The sequence below is a fragment of the Moschus berezovskii genome, chromosome 5 (assembly GCF_049115385.1).
Source record: "Moschus berezovskii isolate FMDL1 chromosome 5, NW_MosBer_1.0, whole genome shotgun sequence".
In the NCBI taxonomy this organism is placed as follows: Eukaryota; Metazoa; Chordata; class Mammalia; order Artiodactyla; family Moschidae; genus Moschus; species Moschus berezovskii.
In genome coordinates this window covers 33,024,470-33,050,667 of record NC_142464.1, presented here as the reverse complement: position 1 = coordinate 33,050,667, position 26,198 = coordinate 33,024,470, and the positions used below count along the sequence as shown (strand labels likewise).

At 35.1% G+C, this 26,198-nt stretch overlaps 1 protein-coding gene across 2 annotated transcripts in view; it reads right to left on the bottom strand.

The window, feature by feature from the left end:
- Nucleotides 1–6,069: 6,069 nt before the first annotated feature.
- EIF4E (eukaryotic translation initiation factor 4E) overlaps nt 6,070–26,198 on the bottom strand; it is a 45,117-nt gene continuing 24,988 nt past the window's right edge. Inside the window, exons 1-7 of one of the 2 annotated variants that reach the window (XM_055434225.2) lie at nt 24,956–25,261; nt 24,298–24,404; nt 18,615–18,710; nt 15,742–15,805; nt 14,936–15,049; nt 11,392–11,531; nt 6,070–9,335 (exon numbers count right to left, since the gene is read on the bottom strand). In XM_055434225.2, the coding sequence (XP_055290200.1) occupies nt 9,221–9,335; nt 11,392–11,531; nt 14,936–15,049; nt 15,742–15,805; nt 18,615–18,710; nt 24,298–24,404; nt 24,956–25,048 (729 nt within the window). In that variant the 5' untranslated portion in view covers nt 25,049–25,261 and the 3' untranslated portion in view covers nt 6,070–9,220. Of the gene's footprint in view, nt 9,336–11,391; nt 11,532–14,935; nt 15,050–15,741; nt 15,806–18,614; nt 18,711–24,297; nt 24,405–24,955; nt 25,262–26,198 lie in introns of those variants that run through there. The other variant, XM_055434226.2, reaches the window with a different exon arrangement.

Below are 26,198 nucleotides of genomic sequence, written 5' to 3'. Positions count from 1 at the left end.
GAATATTAAATAAGCAGGGTGATGGTATTCAGTCTTGTTATACTCCTTCCCCAATTTTGAACCAGTCAGTAGTTCCATGTCCAATTCTAACAGTTGCTTCTTGAACCACACACAGGTTTCTTAGGAGACAGGTAAGGCAGTCTGGTATTCCCATCTCTTAACAATTTTCCAGTTTGTTATGATGCACACAAAGAGTTTGGCGTAGTCAATGAACCAGCAGATGTTTTCTGTAATTCCCTTGCTTTCTCTATGATTCAAAGAAGGTTAGGATTTGATCTCTGGTTCCTCTCTTTTCTAAACTCAACTTGGATATCTGGAAGTTCTCGGTTCATGTTACTATTGAAGCCTAACTTGAAGGATCTTGAGCAGAACCTTCCTATCATGTGAAATGAGCACAACTGTATGGTAGTTTGAACATTCTTTGGCATTGCCCTTCTTTGGGACTGGAATGGAAACTGACCTTTTCCAGCCCTGTGGCCACACTGCTGAGTTTTTCAAATTAGCGGACATATTGAGTGCAGCACTTTAGTTCTTCAAATACCTATCCAAAAGTAAAACTATTTGAAACTTATTAAAGCAATGACAGAATGCCCAATATCTGAGCTATTGCTTTGAACACTGTAGATATAGATTATGTGATACAGTATGGTCCCTGGGTCACATTAATCATCACAAGATTCACTTAGGAGTTTCTTAGAAATGTAGAATTAAGGCCTGATTCCAGCAATAATCTTTCAGATTGACCATCTGATTCACATGCACAATGAAATCTGAAAAAGATTGGTTCTCAAGAGACACACTACCACCGACTACCATAACCAGTAGAAATTTATGGGACACTTGGATTGTAACAATTTATAGGTGAGGTACATCTGGAATTATTAGGGGATGAGCAATACACAGATGTACACACCTAAGAGCTGGTATCCCAAATGACATTCAAACACCCTGACAGCCATTCATTTAAAAAATCTGTAAGTCTACTTCTAATATTGAAATTTGAATCTAACTGTATTACCTAACATGTAACACCAAATAATCTTTGTACAATTTTAATACACTGAATTTTCCAGAAATATCTTATATAAGATGAAAATAGGTATACTTTTGTCTAGAACTTAACTAAGCATTGTTTACCATTTCAGAGTAATTTGCTAACTTGCATTTAGAGTTGTTATGTTCACACTGATACTGGGTATGTGTTCAAATTTATGATTACATTCAAGCTAATTTTCCTAAAAACTTCCAATTTCTCCTCTTATTCTATTATTAGCTCTATTATTCTAGATAGGCAAATTTTTTTTCTTAAATAAGTGGTAAGGATCAATCCTGGGTGTTCATTGGAAGGACTGATGCTAAAGCTGAAACTCCAATACTTTGGCCACCTCATGTGACGAGTTGACTCACTGGAAAAGACTGATGCTGGGAAGGGTTGGGGGCGGGAGAAGGGGACGACTGAGAATTAGATGGCTGGATGGCACCACTGACTCTGTGGACATGGGTTTGAGTGAACTCCGGGAGTTGGTGATGGACAGGGAGGCCTGGAGTGGTGTGATTCATGGGGTCGCGGAGAGTGGGACACGACTGAGCAACTGAACTGAACTGAAGTTATATTACCTATGAATTTTACTTGAGGATAACGAGTATGCAATATATAACTGGTTTAAGAATTTATGCAGCCCCTGCCAGTCCCCTAGTTCATGGGTCCTTGATATGAGAATACAAGGACATTCAGCCCAAGGAAACCATATAGTGGCTTCACAACAATAGAAATTCTAAATACTACTTGATACATACATATAGTCACCCTGAGGGGTTAACACACAACTCTGTTCTACCCAAAGCAGTTAAGATTAAGAACCACTACATTACACCCTGAAACTATATACAATGGGCTGGATTATAAACTTGGATCTCAAAATGTGGTCAAGACCCACACCCAATTTCATTTATGGAACTGCAATTTGCATCATTTTACCAGCCTATACTGGCTATTAAAAATCAATCCCATAAAAGCTAGAATTACTATAGAGTGTCAGTCACTGCATGACATACACTACAGGAGTTTAAGGAAGACCTACAGAAAGCTAAAGTTCATCACAGATTTACTCTGCACCAAGCACTGAACCATATACAACCAACCTTGTCTCATGACTGCCCTCTGATATAGGTATCACTCCTCATTTCAGAGATGACAAAAACTGGCTTAGAAATCTCAACTAACTTAACTAGGTTCATACATCAAATAGACTGCAGAACTAGAATGTGAACCGAGGCTATCACACACTAAGGCATGTGTGTGATTTTCCAGAGCAGGTTGCCATGTAGTCTTCACCTTTACTGTGGAGCATCTACTGAATCCTGTCTTTGACTATCTAGCCAGCTGGATACTTACCACAAAAATTGTGTCCCACAAAAGGAAATTTCCCAAGCATGACATTAGTATTACTGAAGGACTTGCTCTCTATTGGTTATTAGAATGGGCTTTATGGAATGCATTTTGCATGCTAACCTCACTTCTGGCTTAATCTTTTCTCACATTCTACCTTCATTTTTTCACTTCCTAGAATAAAGCAAGAAACAAAGAGGCATACCACATGCAGCTTTAGGTAATACAAAAAAATGTATTTAAGACAGTCCTAATAGAGTGAGTACAAGCTTTGCTAAATGATTTAGAAACTACTGTGCAATCACTTTAATAGTTAAAGACCCAATTATCATTCTGAGAAGAAGTACATATTTCCCAGTTACAGACCTCTGGTTACCTTGGCTGCTTTTCAGAAAGTAAAAGAAATCTTAACATACAGATAACAATGAGCATTTGAGGACACCGAAAAAGTAAAACAGGGATCAGTGGCATGTCTTTAAGCTAAGAACCCAGACAATACCACGGACAATCAAGAGAAAATGCAGTGGATTCAAGGACAAGCAGAGGGAAAAAAGTAGATATCGAGGCAAATCACACTTTGCTGACTGGATTAATGACGAAGTCATCAGGTGGGAATGGGGTTAAGGGTCTGCTGGAAGTGAAAAGGAAATGAAAACAGGTTAAGACATTTAGATTTACTGACACTGTCACCACAAAACATTCAAAGGATCAGCAAACTTCTACAAAGGTCCCGAGAGTAGTATGCATGCCTATCTCAGTCACACTAGTCAACTCTGTCATTGTAGAACACACACCAAAGGGGGAAAAAACAGACGTGAACAAATGGGCAAGTCCATGTTTTAATAAAACTTTACAGTAATTACAAAACAGAACACGTGCCAAATATGACCTATGAGGTGTAGTTTGCTGCCCTAACAAGAGGTTCAGTAGGCGGATCTGAAACACAAGAGGAAGGTTGTGGCTAAGGACAGAGATTTGGAAGCCACTGTCAAAAGTGACAGTATGGATAACCTAAGAATAGTAAAGATGGAAGATATGAACATTTAAAGACAGAATTCTTATAAAATAGCAACACTTGAAAAAAGCATAAAGGTAAATAATGATTTTCTGGAAGGAGAAAAATTGTGTGAAATGGGAACTTATGAAAAACAAACAACCTTAAAATCAAAACAAGTGCCAAAAGAAACTTTTTATGACAATATAAAGATGAATCTGGGAAATGTTCTCAGTCCAAAAAAATTGCAAAGTTAAATTCAGTCTGAGGCTTGAAAACAAAACTAGGTCCTGTCATCAGTGCTGATTCAAGCTTTTTAAATATTTACAGGCCTAAAACATAATTAACAACTTAATGCTTATCCTTTGGAAAAAGTTCAATCTAGAGAACTATTTTACTTGTATATTAAAACAATATTGGGTCATTAGGAGAAAATAAAAACAATACTGGTAATAAAAATATCGTGAGGACCAAAACTGAAAAACTTGCTAAGCAGCCTTCTTTTCTGTAGAACACAACTATAACACTGAAGATGATCCTTTTATGTACATTAGAACAGTCTGGGTTTGGAATGCATAGAGACTACAGGCCATTTACCACTAAAGAAAAGGGATTCCCAAGTCGCTTAGTGGTAGAGAATCTACCTGGCCAGGAGGAGACACAGGTTTGATCCCTGGTTTCAAAGATCCCCTGGAGTAGGAATGGCAACCAAGTCCGGTACTCTTGCCTGGGAAATCCCATGGATGGAGGAGCCTGATAGGCTACAGTCCATGGGGTTGCGAAGAGTCGGACACGACTGAGCAACTTCACTCACTCACTAGCAACTAAACAACAAAAAAAAGAGAACTGCTTTTTTTGCACATATCAAAAAAATTACACTATACAAAAATAAGACTACAACTTACACTTCGGGAAACTGTAAAGGCAAAAATTACAAGCAAGTAAGGAAGGAAGCCAATCCTCCAATAAGGCATACATTCATATAATGGATCACTAGACTATAAAAGTTTTATATGTGTTATGACTTGTAAAACTGAACTTTCCAAGATTATTAAATGAGAAAGCAATGCTGAATGATTTGGGTCCAAAGAAAAAAGTGACATGTACCTGATGCACGCACAGAAAATTCTTAGACATATATAAGAAATTTGAGTGCTACCTTGAAAAAGAAAAGTAGGATCGAAGGAGGTAGGAAATTGTCACCTTCTACCTTTCTGTAGTCAAAATAGGTATGTGTTGTCTGGTCAAACATTGAAAAAAAAACAGGTGACAAAACAGAGAACTGCTATCTATAAAACCACATCAAAGCAGACACAATCACATTTAAAATGCTTCATCAAACTCAAAAGTATGCTAAAACAATGAAGCTTTTTAAAAGCACAATCTCATAACTGAAAAAGAGCCACACCCACAAAACTACTTGGACAGTCATACAGATTTCAGCAATGTAAAGTAGAAGTTAAGTCTTGCAAAAGCTGTAATATACACATGAGGGTTTGGTCAAGTCCTCCGATGTAGTGTGATCCATTTAGACTCACTGTAAGTTAGTGCTGAAAGGGTGTTCTATATTTACCTCTAGACTACTAATCCCTAGTAACAGAACTCTAGTTCTATTACAATAATACATGCTATTTGCAGAAACTGTGGAAAGACAGAATTATTTGGATACCTGCTTTTAAAAGTCTAGAGCAGGGACCAGTCTGTTTTCTTCTGTACACCCAGCATCTACAGCACAATAAACTGAGGGACTCAAAACACGTTTTTTGGAGAAAAAGTAGGGACATAACTTCTGTGCAAAACTATTAAGAACTTATAAGCTCAAAAGTAAAAGAAAAAGGGGCAAGATTAAAACATGGAATCTATGGATTAGGAAAGGCACAGCATATTTGATCTCACACCCAGTTTCAATTTTTTTGCTTCTGGCAGCTAAAATAATCACGAGAATATTAAAACATGAAACTATCCAAGGTGTTAGGATGACTACCTCATGTCTACTTTGAAATTCACAGTTAGCAAGATATAAAAAAGTATTATTGAAAGATGCTACAGACTGGGGCTGAAACTTTCACACTAAGTCCATTAGTTGTGAGATGAGAAGTAGAGATTGTTTTCAGCGACTGATGGGCAAATGAGCTGATCCTGGCTACTGAAGACGACAACCTAAGAGTGGTGTTTCTCCAACTGTATGTGATAAAGGAGCAGGTTTAAACCCCAAAATGCACACTCCTGTCACAAATATAAATATATATATATCACATACTTCTTCCCAAGTGGTGCTAGAGGTAAAGAACCCACTTGCCAATGCAGGAGACATGAAAGACATGGATGTGATCTGTGGGTCCGAAGACCCCCTGGAGGAGGGCATGGCAACCCACTTCCAGTATTCTTGCTTGGAGAATTCCACGGACAGAGGGGCCTGGTAGGCTACAGTTAGATACAATTGAAGCAACTTCCACACACACAATGTCACAGCAATATCTGATTTCTGTAGAAGTTTCTAGATACTCAATTTCTATACTGGTCTAGAGAGACACCTGCTAGCACTGCCTAGGGTTTTGTTTCTTAACGTCAATTTGATCTGAATCCGGGTCTAGCTCTTGAGTGAGAAAATTCAGCTCTTTTTTCCTTCTACTCAGTAAATGAAGACAATCCAATCCAATAATTAGATAAAAAGTAGCACAGAGACTTGTCATTAACTTGTTTTAATTTTAAAATGTAAAACATCACATTATCACACTGCCTTAGTATATTAAAATTATCCTTTTGAATGCAAACTTCAGCATTTAAGAATCTCAATTCGAAAACTTCACTTTATTTTGCCATTTATCTTAGAAGATAACAGGACATAGATACTTAAAACCAGATATGAAAATATTCACTTGATCTATGTACCTCTAAACTCCTGTACCTTTGTTTCCATGTTCTCAGGAACAAAAGTCAGATGATTAGTTGAGTGTGAACAGAGTACCCTCAGGGGACTCCCCCATCTCTTACACCTTTCATTATCAAAGGAAGTAAAATTTAAAATGTTCTGAACTATATACACTGACTACAATCTGGTACAATTTACTGTAGCCCATGAGGTAGGCTCCACACCTCTGAGACTGTATCACGTGCTTTACAGAATTTCTAGAACAAAATTTCCAGGACTCAAATCCATACTAAGTGACTTAAATCCTCACTGTTTCTGTTTCTTCTTCTGTAAAAAGGGGATAAGATCACCTACATCAAAGGTTTATTGTGCAGGTTAAAGTGCATGTGAAGTGCTCAGAACACTGCCTGGCACACAGTAAGTACTAAGTAAGGATTTTAACTTTTTGTTTCTTTCATAGTATAACTCAAATCCCTCTGAAGAACTAGAATTTTAACAATTAAATTGGTTAAATGAAATATCGCACATCCTTATGATGAAATACTAATTATCCATTAAAGATTATTTTAATAATCTATTATGAAAATATATTTAAGCTATAATATCCTGTTGAACAGAAAGGAAAAAGTAAATTAGAAAAGCATGTACTAATCTTACATTTAGAAAAGATGCTATTAGTTATAAAGTTTGCAAGTTATTGTGATATTTAAGTGATATTTGCCAAGACACTCAGAATCATTCCACCCATACTGGAAAAAAGACTAAAACCAATTGTGACTCTCAGCTGACAATGAGGAGGATAATAAAATGCCATAAATTAGGATTCTTAACAATTTAGAACTGTACATTTAACGCATTATTTCTTCTCTACTCTCAAAGGCTGATACTTCTTAAAATGGACTGCATCCTAGAATTAATAAAGCACTGATTTCTGATACATTCCTCCAATGCCACCCACTGCCAACATACTAACACTACCACTGTTACTTTTAAGCAAGCTCTTAAAGTGCTCACAAACTACATACACCAAAAGACAATAAATCACCTTAACCAATCACCCAAATTTAAACAAGATATTATTAGGTACATATATTGAGATTATAAATATAAAAGACACAGTATTTATAGTATACTCAACAAGGGGTGTTTGTGGTATTGAGAGTACTCAGATGGTAGCTTGTGGTACCCTTTAATCTGTTTTAAGTATTCAATAAAATCAGTATTATTAACTTTATGTTCATTTTACATAGGATATTTGTCAAACTTACCAGTTTTAAATGATTAATTCATAATCACCATCTAGAGACAAAATTTCCTCTCAATTAATGGTTATTCTACCTACAGTTCAGCTCACTCTTCTGTCTACAATAGTTATATTTCATTTTATCGAATCTGAAATATACAATTATGCATTACAGACAAGCTGTTTTCAAATCTGCTTAAAGAGTAGATCAAGTTTTCAATTTTATATAAAGCCATACACCAGTTTATCATTAAAAATATGAGTCTTCATAACCTGTTTATTCCAATTCTCTTTAGACAGCAACACTAACAAAATTCTTAATGCATACACCCCCATCACCTACAAGTCTTTCCCTATGTTATTATTTTGACACCTAAAGAAGAACATCTCAGTTTAATAACCAAGTTTTATAACTACTATCCCTACCAATCAAATGGTGATGCATCAAGGTCGCAATTTTCATGAGTTTTAACATATTAAGAGTACATTATTTACCTAAGACTAAAGGACTGTGCCTTACTTAAAAAAAAAAAAGCCACATCAATTTAATTTCATATATATGATGCTACCTATTCAATTTATTAAAAATTAAAATAAACAAAATAACCAAACTAATGCTCCAAACTTATGCTGTTCATGTGGAAGACACTACAAGAGAAGACACAATAGAGACTGCCTTGCAATAAGAAATACAAATTCCTTCTACAGAGATGGAGAAATAAAAGGACAATTCTAGTTGTCTAAAAGACAATTCACTGTACACATTTTATTTACAGTTTTGTACACTGTCTTAATATGAATGGGACCGCTTTTCTACTTGAGCCAAGTTTTTAACCAAAGCAAAATAACCTAAGTAATACAAAGTGTTAAAATACAGCATAAAGATACAAAAACAGACATACTAATTCTAATTAGGAATGTAATTATGATGTTACATTTTTTATAATCCACAATTAACTTTAGGAAATCACACAAACATAGATCACTGATTTGAATGAAATGCATAAATTTGTAGCAAAGCGTTGTAGTTTTAAGTTACCAAAAAAAAAAAAAATTACCAAAGAATGCACAAAATTAATGTTTATTCCACCTTTGTGTCATATTCCTGGATCCTTCACCAATGTTACATGAGAAAGAAAAACTAAAGCAAAACAAATGAAAAACTGAAATCAGAATCACTAATGTTATCAAGTAGGGAAACAAATAAATTAAAATCTAGCAGCCATCAGCAAGAGTACAGCACAGATAATGCTGTAAAAAGAAACAAAGAAAATTGCCAGAAAACTGTATGCATCATACTCTTTCAAACCAGCAAAATATGCTCCTGCATACAATGGAACGTAAACAAAATCATTTTCATGTAAGGTATAGAAATGCAAGTTCATTTTTTTTTAATATTGCAGATGGGTCAAATGTGTTTGTAATGGTTATTTCTATTAAGCTATTACAGAGTGGGCCAGGAACACATTTATGGATTCTGGGGATGATGTGTACTGTAATTCTTTGATTGGGATAATGGACACTCTAGCCAAAAAAAAAAAGAAAATATGAACACAGAAGTACAAGACAAAGGCGAATGAGACTTCTCTTATATCTTAGTAACATTTAGATGGAAATCAAATTTAAATGCAGTCCACTCTGCTTTTGAAGAGGCTTTGGTTCAGCTCCCAAATCTCGATTGCTTGACGCAGTCTCCTATGAGAATACTCAGAAGGTGTCTTCTTAAACAACAAACCTATTTTTAGTGGTGGAGCCGCTCTTAGTAGCTGTGTCTGCATGGGACTGATAACCAATCACTATCTTTGGAGGAAGTCCTAACCTTTCCTTGTATACCCTCCTATAGGAAGAAAAAGAAAAGTAGTCATTAATTTTTATTCAAACATACAACCCAAATCCAGCATTACTATTCTTTATTAAAAAAAAAAAAAAACTAGAGTGAATAAGAAACTGCACATTTTCCTTTTAGCAAAATATACTCTTCCTTTTCACTACAATCTTGGTTAATCACTTAACCAATATTTGAAAATCTACTATGTACCAGGTACTGTGGTAATTATCAATAAATTAATAATAAGTAAACAGGGACAGTCCCTGGGGTCATGGTATTTATAGCTTATTTGATTATTTACAAACAAATAATCATAAATACATACGGTAGAGCTGTATCACATGCAAAATTAATTTGTATAAAATCAGTTACATGCACATATTTTAATTTTTTCATCTAAAATGCTTCAATTTTATTTTACATATAAACTTTAGTAAATATTTTATGTTACTGCAATTACATTTATCTTATCTATTATTGACAAGAAAGCACATTCAAAAATTAAACACTTCGAAGGCAATTTGTAATATTTTCAAATCATATGTGATTCTATTTTAAGGACAAATATGACGAGTATCAAGTAGGGTAAGTACAGGGGCTGCAGTATCAGTAACAAGAAGGATCTAATCTCCTGGAAATCAAAGAAATGTCTCCTTTTAAATTTATGAGGTCAAAGGTATAATGCTAAGAGAATGAAGCACATCTGAAGGCTGAGGAATAAAAATAAAGCTCAGAGGCTACAGCTCACAGGAAAAGTAAATATGAGAGATAAGGCTGACAAGGTAAAACTGAGCACAGATCACCATATAATCTGAGAATATCATAGGTCAGGCTAGAAATCTGGTATCTGAGATGAACAAAATTAAAACATAAGCATCAAATGAAACAAAAATAAAGATATATATTTTTTCATGGCGCTGAATCCTCCAGTATACTAGGAAAATTTATTCATACTCTACCCTCCAGAAGATTTTAGTACCTTCCCTAGAATAAGGTATTTAAAAATAATTTTATGATAACTAAAATTACAACAAATACAGGCTGACATTAGGATACAATATACCTTCAATTATACTTAATCACTAAAAATGCCAGAAAGCAAGAGCACTGAGCCATGCAACTTAAAAGGGCAGGAAAATATCCTTCCTTGAAAAACTGAAGTCAAATGTTTAAATAAAGATTTCAAAAATTGTTAACACTGACACAATTAAAAATCTTTCTGATGAAAGAAATTCATATTTAATTTCTTTAATGCATTTTCAAAGAAATATGAGATCCCCCACATTCAATAAGATTCAATGCTGACAAAAAGATCAGGAATATGATGACAATCAATTATCAATTTTCTCTTATAGAAACCCTTTGGAAAATGAAACTCAGAAAATCCCCACACCTTTTAATCCAGAAAGGAATTATCTTCATAGAATTCATACTGTTGGAAAAATCAACACACAAAGGGGCAAATCAAACATATTGAAACCTATGACCTGTACTTAATTTCAATATAAAATTTAAAGTTCAATTTTACTAGTTTAAATTTAGTAAAAATTAACACTGACTGATATTTGAGGGGGAAAAAAATGACAGGCAATTTTTGCAAATAGTAATATTTGCCAAAAAAGTTCTAAAATATATACATGTGGGTTTTAAGCATGGATAAAACCAAGCTACTGTCACTTGTATCTCAATGGAAATTTCATGTAAGTGTACACATATGTGGCAAAACACACATATACCATTTGCCAATATTCACCAACGTATTGAGTATTATACATTAGCACTGTGGTTTTTAAAGTACATTAAAGAAAAGACACATTCTCATTTGATAAATAAAATGTGACATGTTAAAACAGTGTTCCAGTGATTCTATACTCCATTGATAGGAAAAAGAAATTTTACAGAAATGAAAAAGGATGAAACAGACATAGAATACCAATACAGCAGTTCAAAGTTATAAAAGTGTTCGTGAAAACAAGAAAAATAATGATCTACATAAACGTATTTTTTAAAGGGTAGTTCTGCTTTTAGTTATCTATTTTAAAAGTACACAAACAGCAAAACTTACCCTATATGTGTAACAGCTTCTCTGTTTTCACATTCAGTAGTCCATATTGCTATTTTATCACCTTTAGCTCTAACATTAACAACAGCTCCACATACATCATCACTGTAGTCATCAAAAGATTCTCCAATAAGGCACAGCAGCTTAAAAGAAAAAAACTTAATTTCAAATTACAGTCAACAGATTATAAACAGCTTCGAAAGTTACAAAATGTCTCAAATATTTATATACAAAGCTAAGAAAGTTTTTAAAATCATGAGTTTTTTATATATAGTTTTTTGTTATGGCCTTTAAAAATTTGTTAATTTGATTCTTTACTACAAAAAACATTAACGGTTTTCCTAACTTTTTCAGTAAACTGGGCAACTGATGTCAAGGCACAAAAAAGGTGAATTATTTTATTAATATTCATTTCCTCTGCTGCTGCTTACACTTGCCAGTAAACAAGTTTTAATGGAATGAATGAAAAAGCTGCTCATGGATGAAATGCCTCGTTCCTGTTGCTTTTCATGAACCTTCCCTAATTTTTTAAAAAAAATATGGCAAATACGTAACATAAAATTTACCATTTTAACCATTTTTAAGTGGATGGTTTAGTGACATTAAGTATATTCACACTGTACCACCATCCGTCTCCACAACTTTTGTCATCTTGCAAAACTGAAATTACTTAATAAAGAGTTCTAAAATGCCAAAGAATGCTCAAACTACCACACAATTGCACTCATCTCACACGCTAGTAAAGTCATGCTCAAAATTCTCCAAGCCAGGCTTCAGCAATATGTGAACTGTGAACTCCCAGATGTTCAAGCAGGTTTTAGAAAAGGCAGAGGAACCAGAGATCAAATTGCCAATATCCGCTGGATCATGGAGAAAGCAAGAGAGTTCCAGAAAAATATCTATTTCTGCTTCATTGACTATGCCAAAGCCTCTGACTGTGTGGATCACAATACACTGTGGAAAATTCTGAAAGAGATGGGAATACCAGACCACCTGACCTGCCTCTTGAGAAACCTGTATGCAGGTCAGGAAGCAACAGTTAGAACTGGACATGGAACAACAGACTGGTTCCAAATAGGAAAAGGAGTACGTCAAGGCTATATATTGTCACCCTACTTATTTAACTTCTATGCAGAGTACATCATGAGGAATGCTGGGCTGGAAGAAGCACAAGCTGGAATCAAGATTGCCGGGAGAAATATCAATAACCTCAGATATGCAGATGACACCACCCTTATGGCAGATAGTGAAGAGGAACTCAAAAGCCTCTTGATGAAAGTGAAAGAGGAGAGTGAAAAGGTTGGCTTGAAGCTCAACATTCAGAAAACAAAGATCATGGCATCTGGTCCCATCGCTTCATGGGAAATAGAAGGAAAAACAGTGGAAACAGTGTCAGACTTTATTTCTTTGGGCTCCAAAATCACTGCAGATGCTGATTGCAGCCATGAAATTAAAAGATGCTTACTCCTTGGAAGGAAAGTTATGACCAACCTTGATAGTATATTAAAAAGCAGAGACATTACTTTGCCAACAAAGGTCCATCTAGTCAAGGCTATGGTTTTTCCCGTGGTCATGTATGGATGTGAGAGTTGGACTGTGAAGAAAGCTGATCGCCGAAGAATTGATGCTTTTGAACTGTGGTGCTGGAGAAGACTCTTGAGAGTCCCTTGGACTGCAAGGAGATCCAACCAGTCCATTCTAAAGGAGATCGATCCTGGGTGTTCATGGGAAGGACTGATGCTAAAGCTGAAACTGCAATACTTTGGCCACCTCATGCGACGAGTTGACTCACTGGAAAAGACTGATGCTGGGAAAGGTTGGGGGCGGGAGGAGAAGGGGACAACAGAGAATGAGATGGCTGGATGTCATCACCGACTCTGTGGACATGAGTTTGAGAGAACTCCAGAAGTTGGTGATGGATAGGGAGGCCTGGCGTGCTGTGATTCATGGAGTTGTGGAGAGTCGGACACGACTGAGCGACTGAACTGAACTGAACATGGTATTTACTGATAATCTCTCCCAAAAGAAAATTAAGTTTTTCTTCAACAAAAGCCATTTACTGAAATATTTATTATTGCTCAATTTAATAAGTGCTAACCAGGAACTTCCCTGGTAGTCCAGTGGTTAAGACTCCATGCTTCCACGGCAGGGGGCTCGGGTTCGATCCCTGGTCAGGGAACTAATATTGTGCATGCCATGTGGCATGCTTAAAATGCTAACTACAGACCAGACCAGTGTTCAGGAGACAAAAAAGATTATAATCCCTGATCTTAAAAGCCTGGGGTTTAAAGCCTTTCACTAGAGAAAATGTCTATTTTCTCAATTTAATAAATGTCATATGAAGCCAAAAGTTCCGAATTACATCACAACATATAAGCTGAATGATATCAAGCTACAATTTCACTGTTTCCTTCATGGATCTAAAAAGTTGAGTACAAAAAGCAATACTCTAAGGACTGTAAAAACTTGTATCATACAAAATGTGAAAGTTACCATAATTTTTAACTTAATGAAATGACTAGGAGGACCTTATTGTGGAAAGTCAGTCAACTGCCAATCACTTTCTGGATTTGTAATAGGTGGCAGGGCATTTTACTGTACTAGTATGTAAAAAGTATACAAGATTCATTCACATGACAGAACAAAATTAAGTGCGGTCTAGATTTCTAGAGTGAGCATCCTTATCTTCTGAGTAACCAACGAAAAAGGAACAAAGTTTTCTACCACTTTAATGGCAGAAAGTGAAGAGTAAGAGCCTCCTGATGAAGGTGAAAGAGGAGAGTGAAAAAGCTGCCTTAAAGCTCAGTATTCAAAAAAACAAAGATAATGGCATCTGGTCATATCACTTCATGGCAAACAGACTGGGAAAATGTGGGAAACAAGAGTCAGATTTCATTTTCTAGGGCTCCATAATGACAGTGGATGGTGACTGCAGCCATGAAATTAAAAGACACTTGCTCTGTGGAAGAACAGCTATGACAAACCTAGACAGCATATTAAAAAGCAGAGACATCACTTTGCTGACAAAGGTCCGTATAAGTCAAAGCTATAGTTTTTTCAACGGTCATGTATGGATGTTAGAAGTGGACTAAAAAGAAGGGTGAGCACCGAAGAATTGATGCTTTCCAACTGTGGTGCTGGAGAAGACTCTTGTGGTGCTGTAGAAGATTCTTGAGTCCCGGGGACAGCAAGGAGATCACACCAATCAATTCTAATGGAAATCAACCCTGAATATTCATTGAAAGGACTGCCGCTGAGGGTCCAATACTTTGGATACATGATGCAAAAAGCTGAGTCATTATAGAAGACCCTGATGATGGGAAAAATCAAGGGCAAGAGGAGAAGAGGGCAACAGAGGATGAAATGGTTGGATGGTTTCACTGACTCAATGGACACGAGTTTGAACAAACTATGGGAGATAGTGAAAGACAGGGAAGCCTGGAGTGCTGCAGTTCATGGGGTCACAGGGTCAGAAACAACTTAGCAACTAAATAACAACAACAAAGTTTTAGTATTCCAAAACAGCTTTATAACTTTAAAACCTTACTGTCTCTAGCCAAAAACGATCGAGGTCACTTCGTCTCTGCTGTTTGTTCAGTGTAATTAGCCATCGTCCTCCTCGTTTGTTTTTCTCATCTTCCCACATAGGCTCAATACCATCCTACAAGGTTAGGGATACAACAATATGAGACAATATTGTTAGTTTAACTTCATATAATGACTAAAAACAGTAAGCAACAACCGTGTTAACTGTTTACTTTATACTCATGAAACTGTTATTGAGGTAGTGGAAAAAGCACACAAAACTTAAAGTTAGAGGCATGGGATTACAAAAACAGAGCCTTGACTAGGGCACTTACTAGCTATCAAATATTGGGTTTGACTTAATTTGAAGGTTCTAAAACATTCTGAGTAACATACAGCTTTGAGAAGCTATACACATTTCTATACCTAAAAAATACATACGAAAGTTATACCACTTCAGAGAGCTAATGACTGTCCCACCCACTAATAGCTGACAAATCTCATATAAGTATCTCAAGGACACACATACTCCTGACAAACTCTGCACTTCAGTCTACTCAAGTATATAAAGAAGAAATAGGACTTGATAATCAAAGCTCTCCTCAAAATCAATCACAGTATGTGCCCATACAGCCAAATTCTCACTTAATTTCAATTATTTATACTAAAAGAAGCCAAAACATACTTATGCTAAAATATGGTAAAGCTAATATAATTATTCTCCAAGCATCACAACATTAACTATTTCTAAGTTCACGGTAAGATTTTAATGAGTACCTGAATGGTCCAGTCTTATAATAAATATATGAAGTCACCAATTAAGCATACCTTAAAAAGTGAGTAGTCACAGCCAGGCATTAAATTACTAGACAACTGGATATGGTTGTACAGACTAGGTAAAAGAAAAGAACAATTATAAACATAGAAAATGTAGTGCAGCATTTAGGTGTTTATATATATACATTCAGAGAATATGATAAAAATAAACAAGATAGAAACTCATTTACTTCCCTACCCATGGAGTCAATTTCTGAAACAGACCAAACAGATCTTAATAACAGTCAGCTTTAAGAATCAACATCTGATTTTTAGAAAATATCTTCAGTGATTTTATCCTGACAATTTTGGTGTATTAGTTAACTTAATATATACACATTATTACAAGAAACTGAGAAGAGAGGTACAAGATGGCTTTAAGTAAACGAAAAAAATCCACGAGGCTAATAAGCAGTTTTAAACACACAAAAAGACAAATCTAGAGAAAGTAAGACAAAACTCCCTGATTATCAGGATTGCATGACTAAACTAAGTCAACATTATTATTATCTGTGAAGGTACCCAAGAGTGGAAAAGATCAACAGTCCCCAAATACCACACACTACTACTAGTTTAAGTCAGCAAGCATAACAATCTTTGGGGGAGCTTTTAAAGACAGAACAGTTCCACATCCTACTTCTTAGAATTTTAATTCCTTAAATATAGGCTGGAACCACAGAATGTGTATTTCTGAACTATTTCCCAAATAGCAATGTAACAGATTAACATTTGGGATGAATTAGGTATTCCACTAGCCTGAAGGTAGAATGCTAGATTGGATCATTTGATCTCTTCAAGTCTACCATAGCAAAATTGTTATAAAACTGGCAATAGAGTAAGAATGCTTGCCTGTCTCCAGTATTTTATACAGAAGTGATGATCTTATACAACTAGCAATAATACCACATGGATGGTATTATTTTCCTTAGTAAGATTTTCTTACTGCTATTTTAACCCAGTCTGTGAATATTTCAAGTAGAGTTTTAAGAAAGAGTCAAGGATTCTTTGGATGACATCCCACAGTTTAACAACAAATCCAGTTTGAATGAGAGAGCATTAAGACAGCATACAGCTTGTTGGGTTATTCTATTTAATATTAACTCTTTCCAAACTAGTTTATCACTGACAAGATTCCACTAGGCAAGAAGAGAGACATGGATACTAACAGTAACAACAGAATTAGAACCACCATTTCTATACAATTAATGTCTAGTGTGGAAGGGACACTCTTCAATGGCATTCAAAGTAGAAGAGACCAATGCTTCTTTCTGCTGTCTTCTTTCTCCTTAATCATGCTCTAAGGTCTCTTACGAACTTTACAATTAGAATCTGTAATGGCATACTTAAATAGAATCCTAATGCTACAGACAAGACTAGATTAAAAAAAAAAAAACCCTCAATGGCTGTTTCATTAAATTTGCCCCCCAAAGTGAGAAACTAAGAAGTGACAAAGATAGAAAGCTTAAGGGTTTATCTCTCAGTTATGGCATAAAAATCCACTAAGCAATAATACTGCTTACAACATACCTAAAAACTGTGGCATCATGTTCTAATTAGAGGTCACTTAGAAATATAATTATGTAAAACTGGTGACAGCCAAACAAACTTAGATAAATGCAAATCTTATTCAGTGGGAGAATGGCTCAGGACTCTTGCTCCTCCTTCACAGGATACTGGAGACTATTATGTTTCAGAAAACTCTTGAATAAATACAATTAGACAAGAAAAACAAACAACTAGAGAAGAAAAACACTCAACGTTTTGATGAAGGGCAAAACAGAATCATAATTTAACTAGGCCTATGAATTACTGGGAGTTTCAAATGTAGTTCATTTTTAAAAAACGTTTTCACTAAATTAAAAAAAATTTTTTAAAAAGCCCTTAGGTTCAATCAAAAGTGACCAAAGTGATTGCAACATAGTTTCCTTTAACTAGTCTAAGCTTTGTTTGTTTTCAGTGACTCAAATGCATACTAAATGCCTAATATGCTGGAACTATACATCATATGTATAAAATTTTTAATCATAATCTATTAATTTATAATTTTCTAACCACAATCTATCTGTGTGATACACCCAAGTATTAACATTAAAACATAGGAATCACATCACTTATATGATCCAAAATACACCAACTGAACAAATTAGAATACTTAGATAACTGCTAGATAATTTACAGCTCTTAAACATGTTTTTAACAAGCGGTATCTTTCATGTTCTCCAACAGTTTCTCCCTATATATTTTTCAAGCAAATAAGACATACTAAATAAACTTTTTAAAAAATCAATATTCCAAAACTTCTTGCAAAGAACTTTATAGCTCTAAATTAAATTATATTGCTAAATTTGAAACAAAATCTCAAAAATATTTCAAGTATTCTTAAGTTGACCACAAAGTATAATAAAATTATCATCACAGATGCTGTCATTCTTTGACAAACCCTGATTTATGAGCAGTTCAGCCTTTGAAATCTCAGAATCTTTATCACAGGAAATCCACAGTTAATACTAAAAAGAATCTGCAGAAATACTAAGAAAAGCATTCTTTTCCTAAGAAAGCTCTGGAATACCTAAAAATAGAGCAAATTTGCCTATATATCCAAGAAAGGGGACAAGGTCCTAAAAGTTGTCAGAAGTTCCAGTGACAATAAAGGATTCTCAATGAATGATATCTTAGGACAAGGAATAGAGAATAGGCAAAGCTAAATGATGACAAGATGAAAGCTTTCTAAAACTGGTGAAAAATAATCACCAATTCTAACAGTTGTGAGAAGATGAACAAGCAAAAAAGTAAATACTAACTGTTCACCTTACCCTTCTTTTTGTGGATACAACTTAAAACAAAAAAGTACACAATAAAATAAACATCCTAAAATGGTTACTTACGCCCAAAAGTCTTCAACAGTATCAAACTTCGAGATCAATCGAAGGTTTGCTTGCCAAGTTTTGCTTTTATCATTTTTAAAAAACCAGAGTGCCCATCTAAAAACAGAAAGTCAGTGTCAACAGAAGTTTTACATCCATGTTCAAAGCAGCAGTGAGTTTCACTTATTAATAAAAATGTTGTCTGAAGACAGTTTTCCAAGTAGAGATATATTTTATAACTTATGATTAATGCTTGATAATCTCAGACACAAAAATGAGATGCATTTCAGCACCTACCTGGTAATTTGTATTTGCAAACCCCTGATCAAGGAAACAAATATTTTGAAAAAGCAAAGGCAGAAAAACTATTAAACACACAGTATCAAGTACTGTACCCTGGATTTCCAAAACTAATTCAGTCTTTCCTGAAAAAATTAAAAACAGAATTACCATTTGATCCAGCAATTCCACTTCTGGATATTATCTGAAGAAAATGAAAATACTAACTTGAAAAGGATATATGAGTCCCCCTGATTAGTGCAGCTTTACAAGAGCTTAAGATACAGAAACAACTTAAATGTTCATCAAGGGGTGAGAAAAGAAAATATGTATGTATGTATGAATGTGTATATTCAATGGATTATTCAGTCATAAAAGAGAAGGAAATTTTGCTATTTCCAACATGGATGGACCACAGGACTTTGTAACAAGTTAAATAAATCACACACTAGACAGGAAAAACAAATACTGTATGATTTTGCTTATACATGAAATCCAAAAAAACTTTAAAAAAGGAGAAAAACCCACCCCAAGCTCACTGATACAGCGAACAGACTGGTGGTTCCCAGAGGCAAAGGGGTGCGGAAATGCATGAAGGGGGTCAAGTGGTACAAACTTCCAGTTATAAAATAAATAAGTCATGGGGATGCAACGTACAGCATAGTAAATATAGTTAATACTGCACTGCAAGTTTGAAAGTTGAGAAGAGACTAATCTTAAAAAAGTTCTCATTATAAGGAAAGAAATTATAAATATGTATTGTGATAGATGTTGATTATGATCATTCCACAATACAAATAATGAATCACTGTGTTGTACATTTGAAATTGTTAAAATTCCATTCCATCTTTAAAAAAAAAATTGCATTCAGCCATTAAAGGTTTATTCTAAGAAAATGACTGGATGACTAAGCAAAAATATTTGTACAATAATGTTCTTAAATTTGGAAAACTGGAAACATCTTAAGTGCCTATCAACAGTTCTCAGAAAGTGGTTTACAAGCCCCACCTAGGCATCTTAAGACTCTTTGAGGAGCACTGATGAGTAAAAACTATTTCATAAAAATCCTAAGATATTTTTTCACTGTGTTGACATTTTCACTAATGATGCAGAAACAACAGTTAAATCTAGCAGTCATGTACGTAACAAGAATCATACAGTGGCACCCATGTCTACCATTTGTCACTGTTCCTGTATTATCATCAACTCTCAGAGGAATAACTTGTCAGTTTCAGTTAAGAAAGACACTGATGAAGCAGTAATAAAATACTTGTCTTATTAAATTTCAATCTGTGCACATGTTTTTTTCTGCACAAAAAATACTTCTACATACCAAATACAATGCTTAAGCAATTGAGTTGTGAGGAGAATTAGTCGCTTTTTCAAAGAACACCACTGTTACTTGGAAGAATAGGCTGATCAATCATGGTTACTTTTTGAAAAATGAACAGAGTGAGCATGTTCCTAAAATTTGAGCTTTCAGGAGAAAAATCAGAATTTTGGAAAGCCTGCAGGTGTCACTGAGCATGACAATTTAACAAAACTTGGGGACATTTCTGAGGCATTTAGTAATGATAATGTTATTGTTTTGATATCATATAATGAAAAAAAGCCAATATTTAGATCTACAAACTCACTGAACCAGTATTTTCTAAATGACAATTGGTATGCATGAGTGAAGAAGGATATATTCCAAATGCAAGACAGATCAATGGATTTTAAAGTAACAGTAGAAAAAAGTTCTTGGATGTGGTTTCAGATTCTATCTTGCAACTAACCTGCAAGAAACTTAGTATCAAAGGAAGGAGATATTCATAATTATAAAAGGCCATTAAAATTTCTCCTTTTCCAATTATGTATATTTGAGGTCATATTTTATCCTTATACTTCCTCTGAAACAATGTATCTCCAAAGACTGAAAATGCAGAACCGGCTATGAAAGCCAGCTGACTTCTATTAAGTCAGGCACTTAAAAATATTTACAAAAGTGCTGCTCTTCTCACTATGTATTTTTTATTTTGAATAAATTTTTTTCCATAAAAATCATTTACATTAACATGCAAAGGGTTAAGTACATATGTACTTTTACATTTTTTGAGATTTATTTTCTAATATAGCAAATGAAAATCTACATAACCTGTAAAACACTGTGGAATCCTCAATAATTTTAAGAATGTAAAGGGGTCATGAGCCCAAAGAAGTAAGATTTAAATAATTACAATAAATAATTTAAAAAATATAATAAACATAATATATACATGCAAGAAGACTTCTAGGCCGCTATTAAATGGGTTAATTGTGTGGGTTGAAAAATAAAGTAGGATAACTGTGTGGTTAAAATTCTCTTAAGACTGACATGAAACCCAGAAACCATGAAGGAAAGTTGGTATTTGATTATATGAAAATAAAAAAACCTTTAAAATAACACTACTCTTTAGACAATGTTAAAAGACAAATGATGTGGAAGTGTATTTTCAACCTAATCCCCCCTTGGATGGGTTAGCATCCCTAATGTACAATGCTTGGAAATAAACTTGAAAAGATAACACAAAAGAAAATAACACACAATAAGAACTGAACAGACTTCTCACAGGTAAAAACACAAATAAGCAATTGTCTAGAACAAAACTGTTTTGAAACTTCAATAGAAGAAATGCATATTTAAAATAATAAGACATTATTTTCGCAAATCAGGCTAGAACCAATCTAACAGGCAATTAAATTTAAAAGACTGATGGTACCAGGTGGCAAGGATGTAGAAATCAGTAAGTCTAAGCAGATAAAGGAGGATAATTTGTCAGTGTCTACAAAGGTAGATAATGGCCAGTCTTAAACCTAAGAACTCTGAAATTTTACCATATAGATATACCACTATATTCACACAAGTGCAAAAAAAAATATAAGGATGTATACATTAGCACTGTTTGTAAATTTTAAAAATCTGCATACTCATTAATGTAAGCCTGATAAAATATGACTACATATTCATTTCATACAAGGCTGTGGATTAAAATAAAGACTTAAACAAAAAACTCAATAGTATGGCAATCGGTATAAAAAAAGTATATATATGTACATTGAAAGGTTTTGGAAAAATACAAACCAAATTATGAACATACTATTTTGGGGAGTGGAGCAAAACAAAATGGGAAAGAAGGTATCAGAGAAAAACAGAGAACTTAAATTTTGTATACTTTGTGCTTCAATGATTTAATCTTTCTTATAATACTATAGTGGTTTTTATAAAAGAAAGCATAATTCCTTACAAAATTATTTACAAAAAGTAAATAACGAAGAAATTACCAAAATCAGAACCAAAAATGTCTTAGAACAGTTTTCAATGTGATATTATTTTACACAAGAAGTAGAAATTATAGAGAAATTAAAATCCTCACCGGAGAAGGCAATGGCAAGCCACTCCAGTACTCTTGCCTAGAAAATCCCATGGATGGAGGAGCCTGGTAGGCTGCAGTCCGTGGGGTCGCTAAGGGTCGGGGACACGACTGAGCGACTTCACTTTCACTTTTCACACATTGGAGAAGGAAATGGCAACCCACTCCAGTGTTCTTGCCTGGAGAATCCCAGGGAAGGGGGAGCCTGGTGGGCTTCCGTCTATGGGGTCACACAGAGTCGGACACGACTGAAGTGACTTAGCAGCAGCAGCAAAATCCTCACAGACTTCATTTTAGGATTTAATCAGTTTGTTCACTGATAAGGGCACCTTTCAGGAATCTCAGATTTCATTTTAAGCTATGATGGATATATGCCTTGATCTACCACAATAATACCAACATGAAGAACTGTGTTCACAGACAGAAGACAGTGAGCTTTTTATACAACCCCTCCGAAAAGATGGGGGAAAAATATTTCAAAGGTTTTAGTACTGCTGCTAGGATGAACTATATAAAACTGCCACTAATCAATTGTCCAACTTAGTATTACTTTGGCACAATGCTTTCCTGAGGAAGAACTTTTTCCTTTTACCAACTATTTGACCTTTGGTATTTCACACACTGGCTGACAATCCACAGTATCTAGAGAACTGATTTGTTCCTCCCTGGAGGGTATGCTGAATCACTCATCTCCTACGAAAAAACTACTAAAACATATTTGGACTATTACTTCAGTAAGTCTACAACGATAATGAAGACAAAAACAGGACAGAAAGGGACAACACATTTTTCAGATAAATGAAACCTAATTATAGACTTGTAGGGTCTGGGTGAGCGGGAATGAAAGGAATTAAAGACCCTCAAAAGTTAATTTATCCAATTTACTTTCCTCCAGATTCTTACAATGTTTCTGAGTTTTCCCATCATCAGCTCTCAGTGAATTAAAGTTAAGTTTTATCAGATAAAACCAGAAAGATAATTAAATAAAAGCACAAACATACTGGGAAGTGGTAGGGCGGAGATAGGAAAAACCATACACTGAAGTATTAAACTACTACATTGCAACTATGAAAACTTAACTCATCCTAAACTCTCTTTTCCTCTTCTAAACTTCTCTTAAAATACAAACCAACCAATATCCAGACTCCATGTACCCTAGGCTCTTTCTCCTTCACAGACTATCTGAACTTTTTCCTTCAAATTGTCTATTTCTGCTCTATACACTTGTATACCTTCTATTCACTCTTCAAACTGCGCCAATCTTTTTCTGTCATCTACTCTACTAAACTTTCTCCAGTGTTAGCAAGGACTTATTGTTCAATCCAATGAATATTTGAACTTTTTGGGGCATATATGCCATACCTTATCCTTAAAATAAACCATTTTCTGGTTTCCATGACCAACACTCTGGCCTAGTTTATACAGTATATATGTCTATACACTTCCACAGGCATTCTTTTTTTTAAATTTTATTGAAGTACAGTTGATTTACAATGTTATGGTAATTTCTGCTGTACAGCAAAGTGACTCAGCTATACATACGTATGTATGTTTTCATATTCTTCTCCATTATGGTATATCACAGGATACTGACTGTATAGTTCCCTGGGCTATACAGTAGGACCCTGTTGTTTATCCACTCTCTACATATAATAATTTGCATCTGTTAACTCCAAACTACCAGTCCATCCCTGCCCAACCCCCTCTCTCTTTGCACCATGTCTGTTTTCTTCACAGGCATTCTTACCCAAAAAAATCCCCAGGTGCTAATATTTCAAGCCTCTGTTGTGAGTCAGATTCACTTAAGAGAACTCATTTACTACTATGGTTTCAACTACCATTCAAAGTTCTACTTTCTGAGCTCAAGATTCACACATAAAACTGCTTGCCAGATGTGGGTCATCCAAGTGAAAATGGAATCCTCAACCTAACATACCTAAAACTAGTCTTATCTAACCTTCCCCTCCAAACCTGTCCCATTCACCATTTACCTTGTTGACCAAGTCAAAACATCTATGTGTCAGAAAGATTACCTGTTCTGTAAAGGGTGTTTAATATAGTGTTCTGGGTTAGCAACCTCCTGATTAGATTCTGTTTTCTCTTCTTCTGTAGGCGGGGGATTCGGAGTAGGGGTGGTTTCCTAGTGGAAAATAATTAAACATTATAAACTTAATGTGAAAAAATAACATTAAGAAATTTATTTGTACATTTTTATTGAAATATAGTTAATTTACAATGTTGTGAAAACTTAATCTCTATCACAGCAATACTCTAAATAAACCTGAACCAACACTGTCCATAACATTTTTTTAAAGATGAATTATAGGAGAAGCATTTGATACAGCAAACCACTAGCCAAACTCTAAGAAAAGCACCAGACTCTTCTAGCATCTCTTCATTAAGAGCAAATCATTTCTCAAATTTAAAATATATACTGTTATCTTCCACTTACACATTTAACATAAGATTGTTAGACACCATGCAAAATAGGAAAATGAAGTATCTTTCAACATCCCATTAAAGTGCTGTGCATGGCAGGGGTGGTTAGTGGGAAGGGCCGGTTCAACTAAAGTTTGGAGAGCATAATTAACTATATTACATGACAGACAAAAAATCTTTATAAAATGAGTAAGGCAATACTACACAGATCCTTGCCTTCATGTCACGCTGTTATGATATATGGTAACTTACAGTTGAGCAACTTCTGTCATTTTCAAATGACCGTAAGGAAAAAAGCTGGACACCAGCTTGAATGAAATCTTCTAAATCGGGAAAGGTGTACATCAAGGCAGTATATTGTCACCCTGGTTATTTAACTTATATGCAGAGTACATCATAAGAAACGCTGGGCTGGAGGAAGCACAAGGTGGACTCTTCAAGATTGCCGGGAGAAATATCAGAAACCTCAGATACGCAGATGACACCACCCTTATGGCAGAAAGTGAAGAAGAACTAAAGAGCTTCCTGATGAAAGTGAAAGAGGAGAGTTTAAAAGTTGGTTTAAAACTCAACATTCAGAAAAATAAGATCATGGCACCCAGTTCCATCACTTCATGGCAAACAAATGTGGAAACAGACTTTATTTCTTTGGGCTCCAAAATCACTGCAGATGGTGACTGCAGCCATGAAATTAAAAGATGCTTACTCCTTGGAAGGAAAGTTATGACCAACCTAGACAGCATATTAAAAAGCAGAGACATTACTTTGCCAACCAAGGTCCGTCTAGTCAAGGCTATGGTTTTTCCAGTAGTCATGTATGGATGTGAGAGATCGACTATAAAGAAAGCTGAGCACCAAAGAACTGATGCTTTTGAACTGTTGGAGAAGACTTGAGAGTCCCTTGGACAGCAAGGAGATCCAACAAGTCCATCCTAAAGGAAATCAGTCCTGAATATTCATTGGAAGGACTGATGCTGAAGCTGAAACTCCAATACTTTGGTCACCTGAAGAATTGACTCATTTGAAAAGACCCTGATGCTGGGAAAGATTCAAGGCAGGAGGAGAAGGGGACGACAGAGGATGAGATGGTTGGATGGCATCACCGAGTCAATGGACATGAGTTTGAGTAGACTCCAGGAGTTGGTGATGGACAGGGAGGCCTGGCGTGCTGCAGTCCGTGGGGTCGCAAAGAGTCAGACACAACTGAGCAACTGAACTGAGACATAGTTATCACCATCATTTAAAAATGTCATGGAAAAATGGAGTCTGGGAATAATGCATATTCTCCACATTAATGTATGTTACTCTTCACCCTACTGTAAATTGGTATCAACAAAAGATAGCTAAGAAAAGGGACCAGAAGGTGAAAAAAGCTGATACAAAAGAGAAGGGTACTGCAACAAGGGTTTGGATATCAGGTTTAAACTGAACCAGAAAAACAATAAAGATACATATTCACATTAACATTTTATAAATCAGAGATGGATGCTCTAAA